The 18,668-nt window shown below is 44.6% G+C and overlaps 1 protein-coding gene and 1 pseudogene across 1 annotated transcript in view; one reads left to right on the forward strand and one right to left on the reverse strand.

The window, feature by feature from the left end:
- Positions 1-4,182: 4,182 nt before the first annotated feature.
- Positions 4,183-4,301, forward strand: LOC118614771 (annotated as a pseudogene).
- A 1,024-nt stretch (positions 4,302-5,325) lies between these two features.
- FBXO36 (F-box protein 36) overlaps positions 5,326-18,668 on the reverse strand; it is a 61,539-nt gene continuing 48,196 nt past the window's right edge. The window contains exons 3-4 of the mRNA XM_016134639.2: positions 14,898-15,070; positions 5,326-7,820 (exon numbers count right to left, since the gene is read on the reverse strand). Of these exons, the coding sequence (XP_015990125.1) occupies positions 7,647-7,820; positions 14,898-15,070 (347 nt within the window). The 3' untranslated portion in view covers positions 5,326-7,646. The remainder of the gene's footprint in view (positions 7,821-14,897; positions 15,071-18,668) is intronic.

Here is an 18,668-nt window from a genome sequence, read left to right on the forward strand (position 1 = left end):
TATCTATCTATTTATTTTATTAATAAGTTTATCGAGGTCTAGCTGTTAAATTTAAAATGCACACACCTTTTAATCTAGCGATTGCATTTCTAAAATTTTTTTCCTATAAATGAACAAGGATTTTTTGATTTATTGTATCTTATATAAAAGACTAGAAATGATTTAAATGCCCATTGATAGGGAACTGTCAAATAAAGTATGGTATTTTGCAAACATTTCTTTTTAAAAAAGACAGATCCATATGTACAATTAGAAAACAATATCCAAGATAGTGCTAAAAGAAAATAGCAAGATAAAATATGGTTAATGTGGTCCCAATTATGTTTTGTTAACAAAAGGTTATTCGAATGGCATGTATATGGACAATATTTCTGGAAGAAAACAAGAGAACATTAACAGTGATAGGCTTTGGGGAGAAAAGTGTGGAGACAGGGGTGAATGTGATTTTCCTTGTGCATATAATGCTTTTTCAGTTTAAATCCAAAATTATTTTAAATGCAGATTCTTGGGGCTACTTAAAACCTAATGAATTGGAATCTTGGAGGATGAAGCCAATAAACCTGTCTTTTAGATAAGCTTATCAGTTGATTCTCATGTACACTGAAATTGGAGACCCACGCTCAACATATCTAAGAGTATAACAGTCCAATCTATTTCAAATACTTGTCCCGACTCTTGCATTGATTATTTCCTTTTATACAACACCCTGGTCAATTACTATCTTTGGAGCACTCATAGTATATAATATATTTTTCTGCTGTTAAGTCTTTCTATTCCCATGGTTCTTTGCCAATCAATGAATGAAAACTGGGCTTCTACAAGAACAAGGCAGGCTGATGCCTGTGCCTACTCTCAGGTAGCCTGGATGCAGAAGTAAGCTGCGGTTGCACAGCACTAAGCATGACAATGAGATAACAAAGCTAAGGGAAATTAGGAGCATGACCTGTTTAGATGAAACCCTAATTGATAATATAAAAGATACAGAGAGTAAATGATTGAAGAACTCTCACAAGATATGTCTACTTGTCAAATGAAAGATACAGTCTACAAGTGCTAGACTTACAGTTCACAAACTCTTAGGTCTTCAGTCCCCTTTACACTCCTAAAAACCAAGGAAGACTGAAAGATGTTTTGTTTTCGTAGGCTTTATCTTAATGATATTTATCATATTAGAAAGCAAAACCGAGAAATTAATTCATTTTAAAATAACAATAATGAGCCTACTATGTTAATAACACATTTTCATGAAAGTAACCATATTTTGACCCCCCCAATTTTTTTTTTTTAGTAAGAATAGTGGCATTGTTTTACATTTTTGCAAATCTCTTCAATACCTAGCTTTATCAGAGATAACCGGACTCTCATATTTGCTTCTACATTTAATCTGTTGTGATATGTGGTTTTGATGAACATATATTAAGAAAATTGAAAATTGAGCTTCATACCTATATGTAGTTGGAAAGGGGAGGAGTATTTTAAGTCTTTTCGGGTAATTGTAGATTTTCTTAATACCACACCAAAACTCAACAAGTGGTATTTCTTAAAGGTTAGTTGCAGTGTAGAATCTGACACACGTCAATAAACTTTTTGTAAAATGTTACCTTAAAAGCAATTGACCTGTCACACTTTGAATGAATTTTTTGCCCACTTATGATTTTGTAACATAATATTTTAGTCAATTGGAAAATATCGAATTTTGTAGATCTTCCCAATGTTTTCATATTTTATAACAGTATTTTAAGCTGCCACGTGATTATTGTGTGATCTCATTTATATAAAATGTCCAGAATAGGCAAATCCATAGTGATAGAAAGTATATTAGTGGTTCCCAGAGTCTGGGAGGAGAGGGGAATGGAGAGCGACCCCTAATGGACACAGGGTGATAGAATGTTCTGGAACTTGATAACGGTGATAGTTGCCCTAATTTGTGAATATATTAAGAAAACACCGAACTATCTACTTCTACATAAATGTTATGGTTTGTGAATTACATCTCAGTTGAGAAGTGGACAAAGCTCATGGAGGTTGATACACATTTTTACGTAATTCTAATTTCCTTCTGAAAGCTTAAATAGTATCATTGGCAGCAGATAGTGTAGTTACAGTCCTTGAAGCGACAGCCTCATTTTCAGTAACGTGTCTGCCAAACAAAAAACAAACGTGAGATTTCATGCAAAAAGCAGCAGCCCAGTTGCACGGGTGCTTCGTTGCTTTGAGGCAGATACGCCCTGTGACATTGCGTCACGTGGGACGTTAAAAAGATGTGGACTCGAGGGGGAAAGGCAATAGCAGGTGATGATTCCCACTGTTCCCTCGAGGACATCCTGAAACGAATCTGGTGGGTATCTGATTGCAAGTGCGTGGAAGCGAAGAAACACGATGGCGTCCAGGACCTTGCGGCACCCCTGCTCTGACTCACGCCGCGGCACCAGCCGTTGGACCCACCGCGGCTTTAGCTCCGTCAGCGCAAACATCCGCACGGTCGCTCCGGAATCAACCATGAGAGCGACTCACATTTTGACTGTTTCGATGTCACTAGTGTTTGCTTCCAAGCATTTGCGTGAAAGATCTTCGACTCGTTGGATAAATAGAAACAAAACAGCGAGTCCAGGCACATCTATTGATTTGTCCATTTGTAAGACCAAAGTACAGATCTGTAGACAAGATATTAACTCAGCCTTCCAGTCTGCAGCTAAATCTTTCATTTGACAAGCTACTGTGTTATTAGAAAGTGGGGCTGCTGTGATTTCTTCTGCTGACTCGACATCCGGCAGACATTCAGCGTCGTCAGCTGAACAGGCTTCTGTGCCTTTCCCCAGGCCATTCAGTGCAGCCACTTACCCTGCAGAGCACTCCGCTGGCTTTTGCATTGCTGTGATGATCAGTTTTTGGCATTTAATGAACTCATCACATCTACATTTAAAAGATTCAATTCCTTTTTTCTTTAAACGCTGAATGATTATTCTCAAAATGATGCCACAACTTAAGAGGTACCAGAAAGGTAAAATTTTAACATCATAAAGTTGAGGGAAAGATACCTTTTGAGTCATATTTTGTTTCAGATTTACCCTTTTTTCAGTAGATTTCAATGCCACCTTTCCAGCATCTTTAGTCTTAGATGGTGCAGCTGTGGGCTAAGAAAGCGAGATTTCTAATCTCCCTTTTGAAAACTAATGGATGATCCATCTTTAAATGTAAGAATGGATGGAGCATGGCTCATGTGAACTGGAGGTCTGCGAAATCAAAGGTTTACGGAACAGCGGGGCAGAGGGAGAAATGCTGATGCCTGCATCAGATTGCAAAGACTGAGCAGGAGCAGCGTGTGTCATCTTGGGAAAGGGAAACGGAGTCATGGCTGAGGGCAGAGATTGCGGGCCATGTATTAAAGGCGTTGCAGGTGAACTGTGTCGACCAGCAACGATGAAAGGCAGGGTGTTGAGCTGAGGGTCTTATGTTGACACTGGGGAAACCTCTTCCATTGTCAGGTGAAGTAGAAAGAGGTAAGAGTTCCACTGGTTCCCAAGTGGAAGAAGATGGCAGGAAGAAAGGACCGAGTTTGGCAAAGTACCAGGGAGCCAGCCTTATGCAACTCCTGTACTCACTCCATAGTTTTCCCTAAGAGCGTGTGAGGGTCTTGAAGAAGGAACTCCTTACTTATTATTTAAATGAACATAAGATACTTTGTAGAAAAACGTGCAATACTTTAGGCCATCAAAAGCTTGGACTATTCTCTGGATCACTAAATCAGAATGGTCTCTTATATCATGCCCAAGGCTGTCCCCCTTATAATTTCAAATGTGGCCTTACACAAATCCCATCACCTTTTCAAGTTCAGCTGGTCAGATGCGTTGGCTCTGAAAGGAGAGTTGGTGTGGCGTTTCAGTTAAGAGAGTAGACTCGATAGCTGTAGATTTTAATCTCAGCTTTACTGCTTGTTAGTTATGAGACCTTGGGAAAATTAAGTTGTCTTCTCTGAGAATAATTTAGGTCTTGCCAGCTATCTCACTCTGTCATTGCATGAAAGTAGCCAGAGATAATACATAGACTGTGGCCCAAATAAACTTGATATACAGGAACAGGCAGCTGGTTAGATTAGGCCTATGCCATAGTGGATAAGCCTTTGGCCTATAAGACAGAAATAATACCACTTCTCTTCAAGTGTTGCTTTAAGAATTAAATTGGGTCTATGACCATGCCACCCTGAACAAGCCCGATCCCGTCTGATCTTGGAAGCTAAGCAGGGTCAGGCCTGGTGAGTATTTGAATGGGAGACCACCTAGGAAGACCAGGTGCTGTAGGTGTAAAAAATAAAAAAAATAAGGGATTGTAAGGTGACAAGGTCCTTGGGATCTGTGAGGTCAATCAAGGGTTGCCTCACCAAAAAAAAAAAAAAAAAAAAAAAAATAATTAAATTAGTTACCACCTGTTTATTTCTTGATACACAGAAGACAATAAATGGAAGCTGCTATTATTATTTCTAAGGGTATTTCAACTTGGTCTGTGACCATGGATCGATGACTGAGACTTCCTGGATGGGCGGAACACACTGCCCCGTTGAAAATGACTTTTCTGAATGGAGAGCTATGTTTGAGGAAATGTGATAAGCAGGAAATGGGGAGCCCCCTGCAGCCCCAACCCTGAGGGTTCCACGTCATGAGGGCAAACTAATGCTACCCCAGTGTGTGGATGAGCTCATTTCAAAGCAATCAATAGGTAAAACTAAGATACCAACTTTACTTTGGAAAGTAACATGTAATGTGTGCTTTTAACCACTGGTGCCCATTTTTCCTTAGGGCCATGGTACCTTGTCTGCTTGATGTTTTAACATCCAACCGGAGACATCCATTTCAAGTCGAAAACAGTTCAGAGTTGAAAAGCCTGGGCACCCCCTCACACTATGTTATCTTGACACAAACTAAAGTTAAAGGTCATTACACTGATGCTCAGATCACAAAACTGCACTGCACGGATGTTTTGTTTTTAGCAAGGTGGTTTTACGTGGTTCTCCAGCATCTCGGGAATCGGTTTGGGGTAATAAATGAGAGCGGAGGACCATCTCGTACACACACAGCTTGGAAAATGATGACAAGTAGTGACTAGTGGTTTGTCCCTACTCCTGCTTCCTACCCCTCCTCCAAATGATCATCTCAGCCTATTCTTGGGCCTACTCAGTAAAATAAAACATTCTGTGTTCCAAATAACCGAGGTTTAATGCTCGTGCTATGCCAAACCTGTTCAGGAAAAAAGTAATAGAAGTTGACATTAGGTAAAATATATTTATGTGTTTAGTTTATAAATTAAATATTCACATTTCCTATTGTTAATAAATTGTTTTAACTTGAAAACATACAAATCATCAGAACATATCAGTGCTTTACCTTTACAAGGCGAATGATAACGAGAGTCGACACTTTTGACTGAAAAGATGAGAAAGGGCAAGATTATAAAACGCTGTGGCATTTCACTCCAAAATGGCACGTCATAAACAAAGTAGATTTATCCATCCGCACGGAAGCTGTCAAAGGCACCGAGGCAAACCATTGCTTTATTCCCATCTGGGGGATCATCACATAGGATCTAATACAGGAAGTGAGGCAGGGGAGAGACCCACAAAGCATTTGGACCACTCAGAATGCTGGTGCCCTGGAGGATTTAGGCTGATGATGTTGTTCATATTTTGGCAAAAATAATTATCAGGTAATAAGGCACTCAAATTATTAGGACAAATAAAAGAATCTAATAACCTATGTTATTTTAACTATTATTTAACAATAATCGACATATTTATAACTCATTTTTAATTGTTATTTACTTTTAGCATCTATTTTTATGTTACATTTTATATAGCTAGTAAGCGTTTTCAAGTGGCCATACTTGTGTCCTTACTAATTCCTGTTGAATCTGGAAAATCATGCACACCTGCGAGCTTTTGGAATCTGTTAGCTGATCAAGCACCGCATGGGAGAATTTTCAGCTGTTGACATTTCGTACCGATGTTACAGAGGAGTTGAAATTTTACGTTGGTGCAGCTAGGCTGACATACCACCCTGTGCATACCCTCAATCAGAGCGGGCACGCGGTGCTACCCCGTGTTCCGTCACCGCAGACGTGGCGGGGGCTGAAATCCGAAAGTTCAGGCGGCGGCGGGTGGCGGCACCCCCACGGGATCGTGTGCCCTGCGCCCCCTGCGCAGCCCTGTTAGTCTCTCCCCCGGGCAGGGAATGCGGCCTGGGTCTCTGGCCAATTAAACCTTGGCTCTGCGCTTGGACTAAATCCAGACACGACTGTGACCCGTCTCCTCATCTGCAGGGAATCGGGGCTGTGTCCGATTTCACAGATGTCCCTGGAAATCGATGACTGAGTAGGACTGTGTAGATAGGGGTTAAAATCTGGTTTGATATAACACAGATCTAGTTAAAAAAAAAAAAAAGAAAAAAAAGAAGAAAAAAGAAAAAACATCTGTCACTAAGCCATGGAACCCTTCCAGAAGAACTTGGGTGGGGAGGACAGCCAGAGTCCACTTTTGCACCATTCGGGAGGTCCCGCTGCATCATGGGAGTTCCTCTGGCTGGGGAAGGGGCGGGGGAGGGGCATGTTATTTTTTTCTAGGTAGCAAAGTGGAAGCTGCGGGGAAGAAATGAGAGGGTTAATAAGGTGGAAGCTACCTTGCTCTGCAGCCTAAAAGGAGTCGTTAGATTATTCGCTACCACGAGTCCATTGTCTGGGGTAAGTAATCATCATGAGCACGCAGGAAGAACATGATTTTAAACAGCCCTCCTCAGGGAGGTGGAACTGTGCTGTTTGCGCCTCTTTGCCGAGTTAACGGAATACAAAGTGTACTTAGCCTTTCACTCAGTTAACCCACAGCGTGGGCGCTTTAAAAATCCCTGTTTTAAAAGCGGGAACTGTCCCTGTCGCCTTGGGGGAAGCAGCATGCTTCTGAGAAATGTCTGTAGGTTTGCTTGACAATGTGAGGTCTGGGGAGGTTGGACTCAGGACGAGGTCCGCAAGCAGAATGCCCGGCCTGCTCTCCCGCCATGCCCCAGGGCCTGGGCAGAGGCTGTCGCTGTAGGAGGACATGAGGGGACACGAGGGGACGGAGCCTGGTACCCGAGCGCACAGGACGGGCCCTGAACAGGAAGAGTTGGCAAGGGGGCTGCACTCACCAGGAGTGCCTTCCGCGGCCACTGCCCCTCACAGCTTCCTGTGGGGACACGTGGCCACCTGCTCGACGGATGGACTCAGATGACACAACAGGAAAAAATTCAAAAGTTGGGTTTCTTTTCCCAATGCCTCGATAAAATAGATATGTAATAAAAACCCGCTAATAATCATTTATTGTTTGTTTCTACATGGCAGAAGCCTCCTTTCGTATGGGTGTCGAGGGGTGGGGAGGACACCCCTGCGGGGCGTCTTGTCCTGCAGCCCTCGTGCCGGGGCCACGATCTGACCGTCACCACGCCGGGACTGTGGCTCAAGCAAAGCGCTGCCGAGCTACATTCGTGTGCAAAGACTCTGTGCTTTTCAGAGGGCTCCTGGGATCAGCAAAGCCCCTTAGTTCTTAATCGAAGGAAAGAGAAGAGATTTGGACACAGAAGAGAAACGCAGCCATGCCTCAGTCCCCTTGCAAGCAGGAAAACGTGTCTCTAGACCTGACTGCCTCTCTGGCTCCCATGGTGGAATTTCTGCTGGAGCTGCAGCTCGTTGGCGAAGAACAGCTGTCTCCAGCCCACATCCTTGGCCAGGGCCCTCATCTCAGGGGTGATGTCGTCACAGGCAGACTGAACTATCGGCTCCCACAGTTTGTCAGAGACACACAGCTAGGGATGGAAAAAGTCAGAAGTAGGTTACGTCACACGTGGGTTCACTTGCTCATGAAATCATTGCCCAGCTCCTGCTGCCTGTGAGACACTGTGAGGAACACTGTATGTGCCCAAGGACGCGGCAGACACTGTTCCCCATCCGGAAACTTTCTCTTTGAGGAAAGAGCAAGTGCACCATAAACAGACGGATGGAGAGATGGATAGATGGCAATATTTGATTGATGGAATACATTCTGATCTCATTTAAGATGCAAAATGTAAGACAGTTATATGCAGGACATATACGGCACTATAGAGTTAATTTCCAAGTAGCCATATAACAGAGGCTGATAATGGTGTGTGACACGACCTTATACCCGGTACTGCATTAACTTCTCACGTGGGAGTGTTGCTGATTCCTGCTAAATTTGCATCCATTTTAAACCCTTGCTCAAGGCATCCCTCCTGTGGGCTTGTAGAGCTGATGGTTCTACAATGCATCAGAAGGACCAAGTGGCCTACCAACCAGCATATCAAAAATCCACCTGGTGCCACAAGTTTAGCTCTGAGTCCTTTGCGCACGTGACACGTGACATCATACCATGCACCAGAGTGGCCTACAGATGCAGTCTACTTCCTGAGCCCACGTGGCACAGGGCAAAGTGAGCCATTCTCCAGGGACGACCTTCTCTGAGATATTTCTCTGCAGCCTGGGGCTTTAACCAAAGGCCATGAGGTTAAGGACTGATAAGACCTTTCTGGCCCGATATCTGCACAAGGCCATTTTGCCCTCCAAGTTCAAAGCTGCCACAATTCAGCTTCCATTTATTTACCCAAGATTTCCTAAAGTGACTCCTTCGGGTGGCACCATTACTATAGCGGCTACTGTCATCGGTTCCCCGCTACTAAACACTAGTAATACAGAGACTTCCAGACCCCTTACCTACCAGGCCCTAAATCTTTCCTGGGGGTAAAGCTTCCGTTACACTTACTCAGTACCCCGATCTTGGCGACAGCCACGGTTTTCTGGTCTACGCAAGAACAAGAACATTTAAGGGAGCTTGGGTATTTGATGTTGCACAGTGGCGGTACAAAACGTGCCTCAAGAAGGGTTCCGCGCGGGCCTCAGTGGCAGACCGCGCCTGGCTCCGTCCTTCCTGCGCCGGCAGCGTGCTCAGGAAGTTCATCACTAATCCGATTTCCCCTTTCGTCAGCTCCATGCCCTGGGTGGCTTGTGTGAAAATCGGAAGTGGGAAGGATCGGGCGTGGCGGGGGACCAATATGGAGCCACCATTTCTTTAAACCAACTTTGCCAGAGCACCCTGGGCTGGGCCCCGCCTCTGTACTCACCACCCTCAGACCCATTTGTAGGAACTGCCGCAGAAACGTGTCTTATGAGGAGGCAAAGAAAGGCAAAAGGCGGATGGATGGGCCCCACAAAGGTCAACGACGGTGGGAAACAGGATTAGCTGTGGAAAATGATCAGTGCCGATCGTGCGCCTACGAATAACAGAGAGTAGACCTGATTGATATGTTGAAAATTAGGTTGAACTCATGATTTTCACTATTTAAAATTTCTTTTTAGGGAGCAATTTTACCACTTAGAGAGGAGAAGCAGACAGGCACGGCAAAAATTCCTCAGATTCTGGAAGACTGACTCCAACTGTGCTCTATTTAGAAAGGCATCGGGCTGCGGAGGACCGGAACCTCTAAACACATAGCCACATGATGTCAAAGAGGAAAAAGGCGCCCGCACAGCTAAAACAGCTGTCAGGAAGCAACGTGCTAAAATCCATGCGCTTTATCATGTGGAAGAGGCCTGCATGCGTGGCCTAGTCACTCCTCTTTTCCTCAGAATTCATTTCAGTGTAGTGTCCAGCTTTTAGCCCTTAGCTGTTCAGCCACAGCAAATTAGAAGGGTGGTTGATACTATTAGAGGCGAAATAGTAAAAGCAGAGAAAAATAACAGGTGAGAAACTCACGTTAAGGGAAGAAGTAAAAAGGAAAATGAAACTAAACTTGTTACTCCAGGCCTGGCTAGCTGCTCTACAGTTTTCAATAACCTGTTCATCTACCTATCCGTCCAGTCTGAATGGATGACTATTATGTCGGGCAGGCCTCTGGGTCTCAAACCACAGAATGTCTAGGTTGTTTAAGCAGAAGGGGAGGCGCAGAAGCAACGGGTAGCTCTCAGAACAGGCAGTAACACTGGAAGAAAAGGTTCAATGCTGTATAGCCAGAAACTACAGTAGCAGATTAAAAAAAACACGCCAAGTATTCTAGTAGAAATCTCACTGCTTCTGCTCCCCAACCCCTAGCTGGACACTAGAACCTTTCCCACACACCCCCAGCACTGTGCTTGCAGGATGAGCCGGTCTCTGTGCCCATGGAGGGGGCCCCCAGCTCGCCTGTGTCTTCCAAGACTCTTGCAGGTGGGTCTACTCGACAGACCTTAGGCTACACCCAATGCACTAGCTGCAAAGGCAGTTTTTATCTTTGCAGCCACCACAGTACACAGAGGCAGCTCCATCTAGCGAAAAGGAGTTAAAAATGGGCTGAGCAAGCCAGTCCCAAGATCCTCTCAGTCTGACCACTGGCTCTTCCCATCCACATAGACCCTTCTTCCATCCTGCTTTGCAGCCCTGGATCCTAACTTCTTCCTGGGGAAGAGAAAACGTATACGCGTTCTACTTCATGACTCTCTTACACTCATTTTCGGGGGTGAAAGCAGCCAGTATTCTTTCATACTTAATGCTACTCTGAAAGTAATAAAGGAAAAGAATGAATTACAAATAGAAATGAACAGGATGATAAAGCATAATCATTAAGATCCTTTCTGCATAAATATCAGAGCAAAAACTCTTACAGTCACACAATGGTTATTGATAAATGTTAACCCTGAATCTTAGGATAATGACGTCAGGCAGGTCACTCATTATCTTTTCCCACTCTCCACAGTCTTTCAAGGTTTACTTCCTCTACCCAGATTGCAGCATTTTCTAAATATAAACAACAAAGGAAAACCTTTAAAATGTCTTACTCTTTTAAAAAGAGAAATCTTCTGAACCTCCTTTAAAAGATTTGAATTCTAACACTAGTGTAGATGACTAGCCCATCTCCAGTAAACACATTTTAGGACATCAGTAACAGAGATTATGGGAAAAAATGATGGGGTTTTGAGGAAAGGAAAAGAATTCTAAAGAGAGCTAAAATTTCTACCAATGTAAATTCAATTTATCACTCATTTTACACTGAAAATATTTAGTTTTGTTTTATATTAAAACCGGTCTACAAAATACCCCCATCTAAAACTCCATACCCTGGGGCTCTTTTGCTTGGTAGACGCTAGGGTGCAAAACAAGAGGTACCCATCCTGACTATGTTTCCAGTTATTTTGACCCAAAACACAGCAAAGTGGGAGTTTAGCGCCCCCTGGTGGCGGTGCGTGACCTTAACATACATAAACTACAGTAAAAGTTGAAAGGGATCCGTCCAGCTCTCTGGTCTGCTGATCTAAACGCCCCACGTTGACCTGTACGCAGTGAAGATGAGAACCCCACCTCCACCTGAAGCTTCCAGCCTTTTAGGATCTCTTTATCTGTACAACTTCATATGAATGGGTCAAATTCTTGGGCCAGACTCTTGGAATTGGGTCGCCGTAAACTCAAGAAAGCATACTAAGAGCACAGATGCTGGGTGACCTCAGGCTCAGGGCGTGGGCCTGGCATTTCTATTGGCGCCTCTCCCTTAGGTGCTTCATTCACTTGGCCGGACTTGGGAACCATGGTCATACAGAGTTTGGGGACATGAGGAAAAACCCTTTCTCCGCAGCCAAAACATGACAGGAGAGATTTTCTCCCTCTGTGTTCCTGAGTCATGACCAAGGTGAATACGTTCATGTGTCTGTCATGATGGTCCCTCCCTGTCTGGGCCTGGGCCTTCTCATCCAGCTGCAGGGGCTGTTTCTGTTCTGCTGCAGTTTGCAGAAAAAGCACAGGACCCCGGGCAAGGCGGCAGGTCCCCAGGCGTTTCTTTAGGGAGCTCACCTCAATCCCAGGGCTGGCCCTGGGATGACTGCCTGCCTACCGTGACGCTGGATTCAGCTTTCAGCGATGCGCTCCCATTAGCTGAGCTCCCTGAGGACGGCTTTTTGGTGGTGTACCCTGAGAAATACGAGCAGTCGGCCTGCCAGACCTGCCAGCGCACATCCGCGGAGGCTCTGTGGCTCGGGGACACGCGGTCAGAGCAGGGGCAGGCAGCTGCACGGGCCTGATCGCTGGTGGCATTAAGGTCGATAAGTGGAAGCGCCCACTCTGGACCGTGGGGTGGCACCGTGGGGTCTCCCGGGCTAGCCACCCCACCCCCACTGACCCCCGCTTCGGTCCACACACATTGTGTCTCCACGCGTGTTTATGCTTCCAGGGCAGACCCGTTACTGCGGAGTCAGGTCAGGCTTTGGGAACCTTTCTGTCCCCTAAAGGTGACCCTCCAGCTCTCACTTTCAACAGGACCCATTAAAACAGCGCCCGACAGCGCCCTGCAGACCTGCCCCACCCACCGGCCTCTCCGGCCTCGTTTCCAGCCATTTTACCTCCGCCCTCCGCTGCAGCGGCGCTGGGACTTACTTCTGTCCTTCCCTCTTCAGCGTCGTAGGCACGCAGCTCCCTCTGCCTAGACTAGGCTGCTTCCCACTCGGGGCCTGGCTAACTGCCACCTGTCAGGGAATGCCCCTTCCTCGAGGAAGCCCCGAGTCAGGTTACATCTCACGGCCACCCGCGCCTGTCCCCAGAGCACCCACCACAGCTGTCACTGAACAACCCTTTCGCCTGCCTCTCTCCTTCCAGTGGGAGCTCCTTGGAGGGAGGGGCCACGTCAACTTCCCACTTTCAAGTCCCCTGCGCCAGCACAGTGCCAGGCCCAAGGCAGGGGCTCGGGGACTACGGAACCCTTAGAGAGGAGTCTATGACAGCGTTCCAGGGACAGGCTCGCAGGCAGAACCCCGGGGGATGGCAGTTCTGCCCCTCACTGGCTGTAGGACCCTGGGCAGGTTAGTTAAGCTTGCTGGTTCTTAGCCTCTGTATCTATAAAATAAGAAATAGGATCTACCCTGTAAGAATTTTTTGAGAACTTAGTGAAATAAAGGAATTACAGTGCTCAGTGCATTGCTGAGTATACAATAAGTGCTCAATTAATGTTGTTATGGCCAATAATCCCTGAACACATACACACTTACTTCCTTTTTTTCCTGATTCATAGGGGCACACGTTATCGTCCCTGGATACCACCTGTATCTTTGTAATTCTATATATTTATTTGATTATTCTAAACAATTACACTTATTATAGTATTTTTCTGCAAACATGCACGTTGTATAGAAAGAAGTTTGGAGCATTATTCACAAATAGCAGAGGGAAAACCACCTAAATGCCTATCAGTATGGATCGGGTTTTAAAAAGTATGATTTGTCCATACAGTAATGGCTTAGGACACTTTTTTAAATTGAAGATTTATAGACACTGGCATGAAACGGCTATAGAATGTGTTGTAAAGTAGGGAAAAAATGATGGAGAATAATATCTAGTATGCCACCATGTGCTTTTAAAGGTGCGCGTGCACGTGTATCTGTGCGCAGAGACCACACACGTACACTGACAGGCACGCGAACTCTCTCTGGAAAGACGTACAAAGCACAGTGATGTGGCCGTCATTGGAGAGGCGCGTTAGAGAATGACATTTTACTATGTATACAGAAATACACATTAAAAAAAAAAATTGCACCCTGGCTATTTAACGCAAATCGAGTTTATCAGAAATATAAACAAACTGATACAGCACCCCCTTGTGTGAGCATCCAGTCACTGTTTTCCGGGAGCTAACTCTGGGCTCAGCTCTAGGGGACACAACCCTAACTGTGGAGCAGGGTGGGAGGCAGGGCCAGGGCACTGTGGCCTCATGTGCCACCGAAGACTTTGAATCTCATTTTGAAAATGATGAGAAGTCACTATGGGTCACCGAGCAGGGCAGTGACATGACCAGAGTGCATTTTAGAAAGGCCACCCTCGGCCAGCGTGGAAGAGCAGCCAGTGAGGGAACGAAGGGGGAGGCCAAGAGAAACCCCACCCCCAAGAGAGCCCCGGAAGCACAGACGGGCCGGAAGCGCAGACGGGGCCGGAAGTGGGAGGCCTAAAGCGGGATCTTTAGAAGGGACAACCAAGAGATTACTGGGGGTGGGGCCGGGGACATTCAGAGGCGTGGATGGAGGGGACGTGCAGGCCTACAGTAGACCAGCGGCTCCCGGAATTCGGGAGCGTCATAAGAGCAGTGAAGTTTTTTAAAAAAATAAAAACAAAACAGAACAGAAGCTGAGAGCGACAAAAGGGACAGGAATGAAGGTGCGGGATTCAGGGAGCGGGACTGACAGTGGTCGCATCGTGCCTTTGACAGTGAGTAAAACTGTTGCACCAGCTGTGTTTTCTGTGCCTGTGTCATTTTGCTGACGACTCACAGTACTGAGTCCCTTTGGTCAGTCTGGGGCATGAAGGAGGACAGGGACTATGATGAACAGCCCCCCAAGACCACCCATACTGGGAATAAGTAATTCAGCAAAGGGCTGTTACTGGAGGAAATGAGAATGGAAGGGGGATAATCAACAGGCGCCATCTTCTCATGTGGCCGTGACCTGCTCTTCACTTGGAATGCCCATCGATCAGGAGAGCCACTAGTCTTCCAGACCACTTGGTGAACTCCTATTTTCCCCTCAAAACCCAGACACAGTAACCCACTTGTGTGAAGCCAAGCAGAGGAAACCATCTTGCACTGCTTTTGCACCTTGTACACACGTTCCCCATATGATTACCCCCATGTTATAATGATTTGTATCTGTGTGGATTTTCTCCTATTAAACTGTAAGTGTCTTGAGATCAAAAACAATCTCTTTCCATCTCTGTTGCTTCTGTGCCCAGGAATGTGCCTGTCATAAAGTAAGTATTCAACAAACACAGGTATAAATGCAAACAATAAACCACTGCTATATTTTTTTTTTAAAAAAGAAAGAAACGGCTTTGAGAACGCACTAGGAAAACTCTTGACTGTTACCTTTGAAAGTCTTTGTGATGTTTGAGAAAGGCTGGCAATGTCTTTGAGATCCAGATAGGAAATGATATGCAGCAGCAGGCTGTCTGAGAGCCGTTCGAGGTAGTCAAATCTACCCTCGCACAAATTGAAGACGTAGTCCAATATTTTTGCACCGAATACTAAGGCAATTTGAACTGCAATTTAAAGAAACCAACAAGCCACCATAATTATTATGCATAGTCACGTAAAAACTCTGATCATTATCAGAGAGACACAAGCTCTGGGGTACATCCTCCCCGCTCCCCGCCACTGCCCCGGAGTGATGTTAGATTACGTTGAGTCATCACTGCTGTCGTCAAGCTGCCTGTGGGCCCAATGGCACACGTTTGTGATGGAATCGTTTCCAACAGTCACCCCTGTCCTGAGATCAGAATCTTTTAGGGACACTCACTGTTTAACATAGTGATGGATTATAGCCCCTGATCTCATCAGCACCAAATTCCAGTCCAGAAACCGACTTGACCAGTTTCAGCGGCGTCATGTCTGTCCTCATGTCTGTCCTCACGGTCTCCCTGACTGGGCGCAGAGGCTGGCCCCCAGGGGTTTCCTACCACCCCTTCTCTCCCCAAATCGGTCTGAAACCCATTACTATCTGTTGACTTAATTTTTGTTCTCTTATAACGCTACACGTTTATTTCTCCACCAAACTCTTACCTTCCTTTTTTCCATCTTTCATCCCTATGTTTACACAATAGAAAGAAATAAAAAGAGGCGAAGAGAAAAACAGACGATTAGTTCATGAAAATTGTCTCAACTTTTGCCTCATATTTCTCATACCTTTTCAATTATTTCCAAATTAAGAAATAGTTCACAAAGAATCAGCCGATATCACGGTCTGCCTAATATGTTCGGTATAAGAAAAAAAAATGAGGTTTGTTTTGTTTTATTTTACCCCAGCTCGCTGAATAACCAAGAAATGGCTAACAAATAACAAAACATGTTTGGAGGGAAACATACTCAAATTTGAACAGTGGTTAAATCTAGGTGGTAACTTTTATTTTCTTCCTTTTGCTTATTGGAATTTTCTAATCTTTCTACTGACAAGAAAAACATTCTGAGATATCCTAAATTAAATTACAAGTGGAAGAGACAGAAGAGGTTACTCGGTTAGCGACTGCGGGCCAAAGCGAACAGAAGACTCCTTCTGCCCCTGAATGTATGTCGAAACTTTGAACTAACTTCCAGGTGGCTATTTCTGAGATTGTCTAGAGAGAATAACTGACCACCAAATGCCACGGCGTCTTGCTTACGCATTAACTGTCCAGACCATTGCCCACAACCAATTCAAAAGAGCAAACGCTCCTCCTTACAGATGGATGGCCGAACTATGTGCCTGTCCCAGAACTAGCCCGGCTTCACTGGCCCTCGCCCCCTTTCTCTAGGGACAATGTAAATTCCTTCAAAACAGCTTACATTTTTCTTCCCCAAACTTAATGTATAAAAGAGCCCTTCTCTCCTGGGGCTGGGGACAATCCTAGTGCCTGGTGGCTTAGATGGCTTGCCCCAGGACCTGGTCCTTTTTCTGGCTGGTGTATGGCCCCATAAACCCCTTCTTTTAGAAAAGCTTTCAGCCTTGAAGGTTTTTGTTTACCACTACAATAAACCCAACATTACCAATGTAATTTTTTTTTTTTTTTAATTCTAGTAAGGAAGGAAGGGAGGGGGAAGGGGAAGGAGAAGAGAGAAAAAAAATATTAGAATTACTTCCAAAATAGTTGCTCTGTAATCGGCTGAAGATTGATTCATAGCTGGAGGAAAAAACAAAAACAAAACAAAACAAAACAAAAAAAGGGAAATTCAATTTAAGGGGCTTAACAAATGGGGCTTTTCTTTTTTCTTACACATTTAGACTCGGGGTGGGGGTAGGCCATGATGACTGGTGCAGGAGCTCTGTCATGTCATTCATGTCCCAGGATCCTTTTATCTTTCTGTTCCACATTCTTAGGATGTGGCTCTCATCCTCAGGGTCACTCTAAGATGGTCCCTGTTCCAGGACATCAAGGCCACAGCCATGGCCCAGGGAGGAAAAAGGGCGGAGCGAGAATGGGCAGGGAAGCTGAGCCTTTCCCTGTCAGAAGGCACCTTCTAGAAAGCTCTGTGAAGGAACTTCAGCTCACATCTTACAGAGCAGAACTGGGTCACACAGCCACATCTGCGAGGTAGGTGGGAAATGTAGTCTCTGTCTTGTGGGGAAAAAATGAAATAAAGAAAACACTAAAGAAAGGAAAAAATGGGAACAAAATAAAAAAGCAAAGAAAAAGTATGAAGAGATGAAAGCATAAAGTAAGATGATAGAAATTACAGGCATAGTAGTAATCACAATCAAGGTAAATGAACTAATTATGCCAGGTGAAAGACCCTCAGATAAATAACACATGCATACACATGCAAATAAGTCTGCCTATGTGCTATTTATAAGAGATGCTTAAAAAATAATGATATGGAAAAGTAAAAGGAATAGTATGAAAAAATAGACCAATTCAAGCCAAGAGAAAACTAATATAATTATATTACTATCAGACAAAACATACTTTAAAGTAAAACTCACTATTGGTGATAAGGAAGACCATTACTTATTGATAAAAGGAATAATTCACCAGGAAGATTTAATATTTCTAAACTAGTATGTCCTCAAAAATACACAGAGCAAACACTGATGGAATTATGATGAAAAAAATGATAAATCTTCCACTGCAGTGGGAGATTTTATAATACCTCAATCAATACTTGATACACCAAATAGAAAAAAAGTTAGTAAACATATAGATTATTTGCATAATGCTATTAATTAGGTTTATTCGATGGCCGTTGCTACGGACTTAAATGTTTATACTCCTTCTAAATTCATATGTTGAAACCCAATCCCCAACGAGATAAGATCTGGAGAGAAAGCCTTTAGGAGGTGATTACGTCATGAGAGCAGAGACTGAACGATCGCACCCAGAGAAGCTCCCTGCCTCTCCCACCACATGGGGACACAGTGAGAAGATGGCCATCTGTGGACAAAGAAGGGGGTCCTCACCAGACACTAAATCTGCTGGTGTCTTGATCTTGGGACTTCCCACACTCCAGAACTATGAAAAATAAACATTGGTTGTATAAGCCACTCGAGCCTTTGGTATTTTTACTAGCAGCTCTAGCGAACTAAGACAGACAACAGAAAGAGCCCTGCACCTAACAATCAGAAGAATTGCTTTCAATTCATGTCCGGTATGCATGGAATATCTGTAAAATCTGACTATGAACTGGGCAATACCCAACAAAGGGCTGCTATCACATAGAGCAAGGTTCTCAGATCATAATGGAATACATTTAGAAATCAATAACAAAAAACGTAACGAGCCTGTGTTAGTGTGCAAGGGCTGCCATAGGAAACTACCACACACTGGGAGGCTACACAACAGAAATTTATTTCTCACAGTTCTGGAGCCTGGAAAATTCAAGATTAAGGTGCCGGCAGGGTAGGTTCCAGTCTGAGGCCTCACCTCTCGGCTTGGGGGTGGCCGCCATCCCACTGAGTGCTCACATGACCTCTTTTTTTGTGAACTGTCTGGTGTCTCTTCTTATAAAAACACTCGTCCTCCGAGCGGGGTCTCATCTTCATGACCTCGTTTAACCTAATGACTTCTTCAGAGGCCCCATCTCCAAATACAGTCACCTAGGGCTTCGATATAAGAATGTCGGGGGGACACAAACATTCAGTCCATAATAACCCTCTGAAACATGTGGAAA

Source organism: Rousettus aegyptiacus, unplaced genomic scaffold (genome assembly GCF_014176215.1).
Source record: "Rousettus aegyptiacus isolate mRouAeg1 unplaced genomic scaffold, mRouAeg1.p scaffold_m13_p_2, whole genome shotgun sequence".
NCBI lineage: Eukaryota > Metazoa > Chordata > Mammalia > Chiroptera > Pteropodidae > Rousettus > Rousettus aegyptiacus.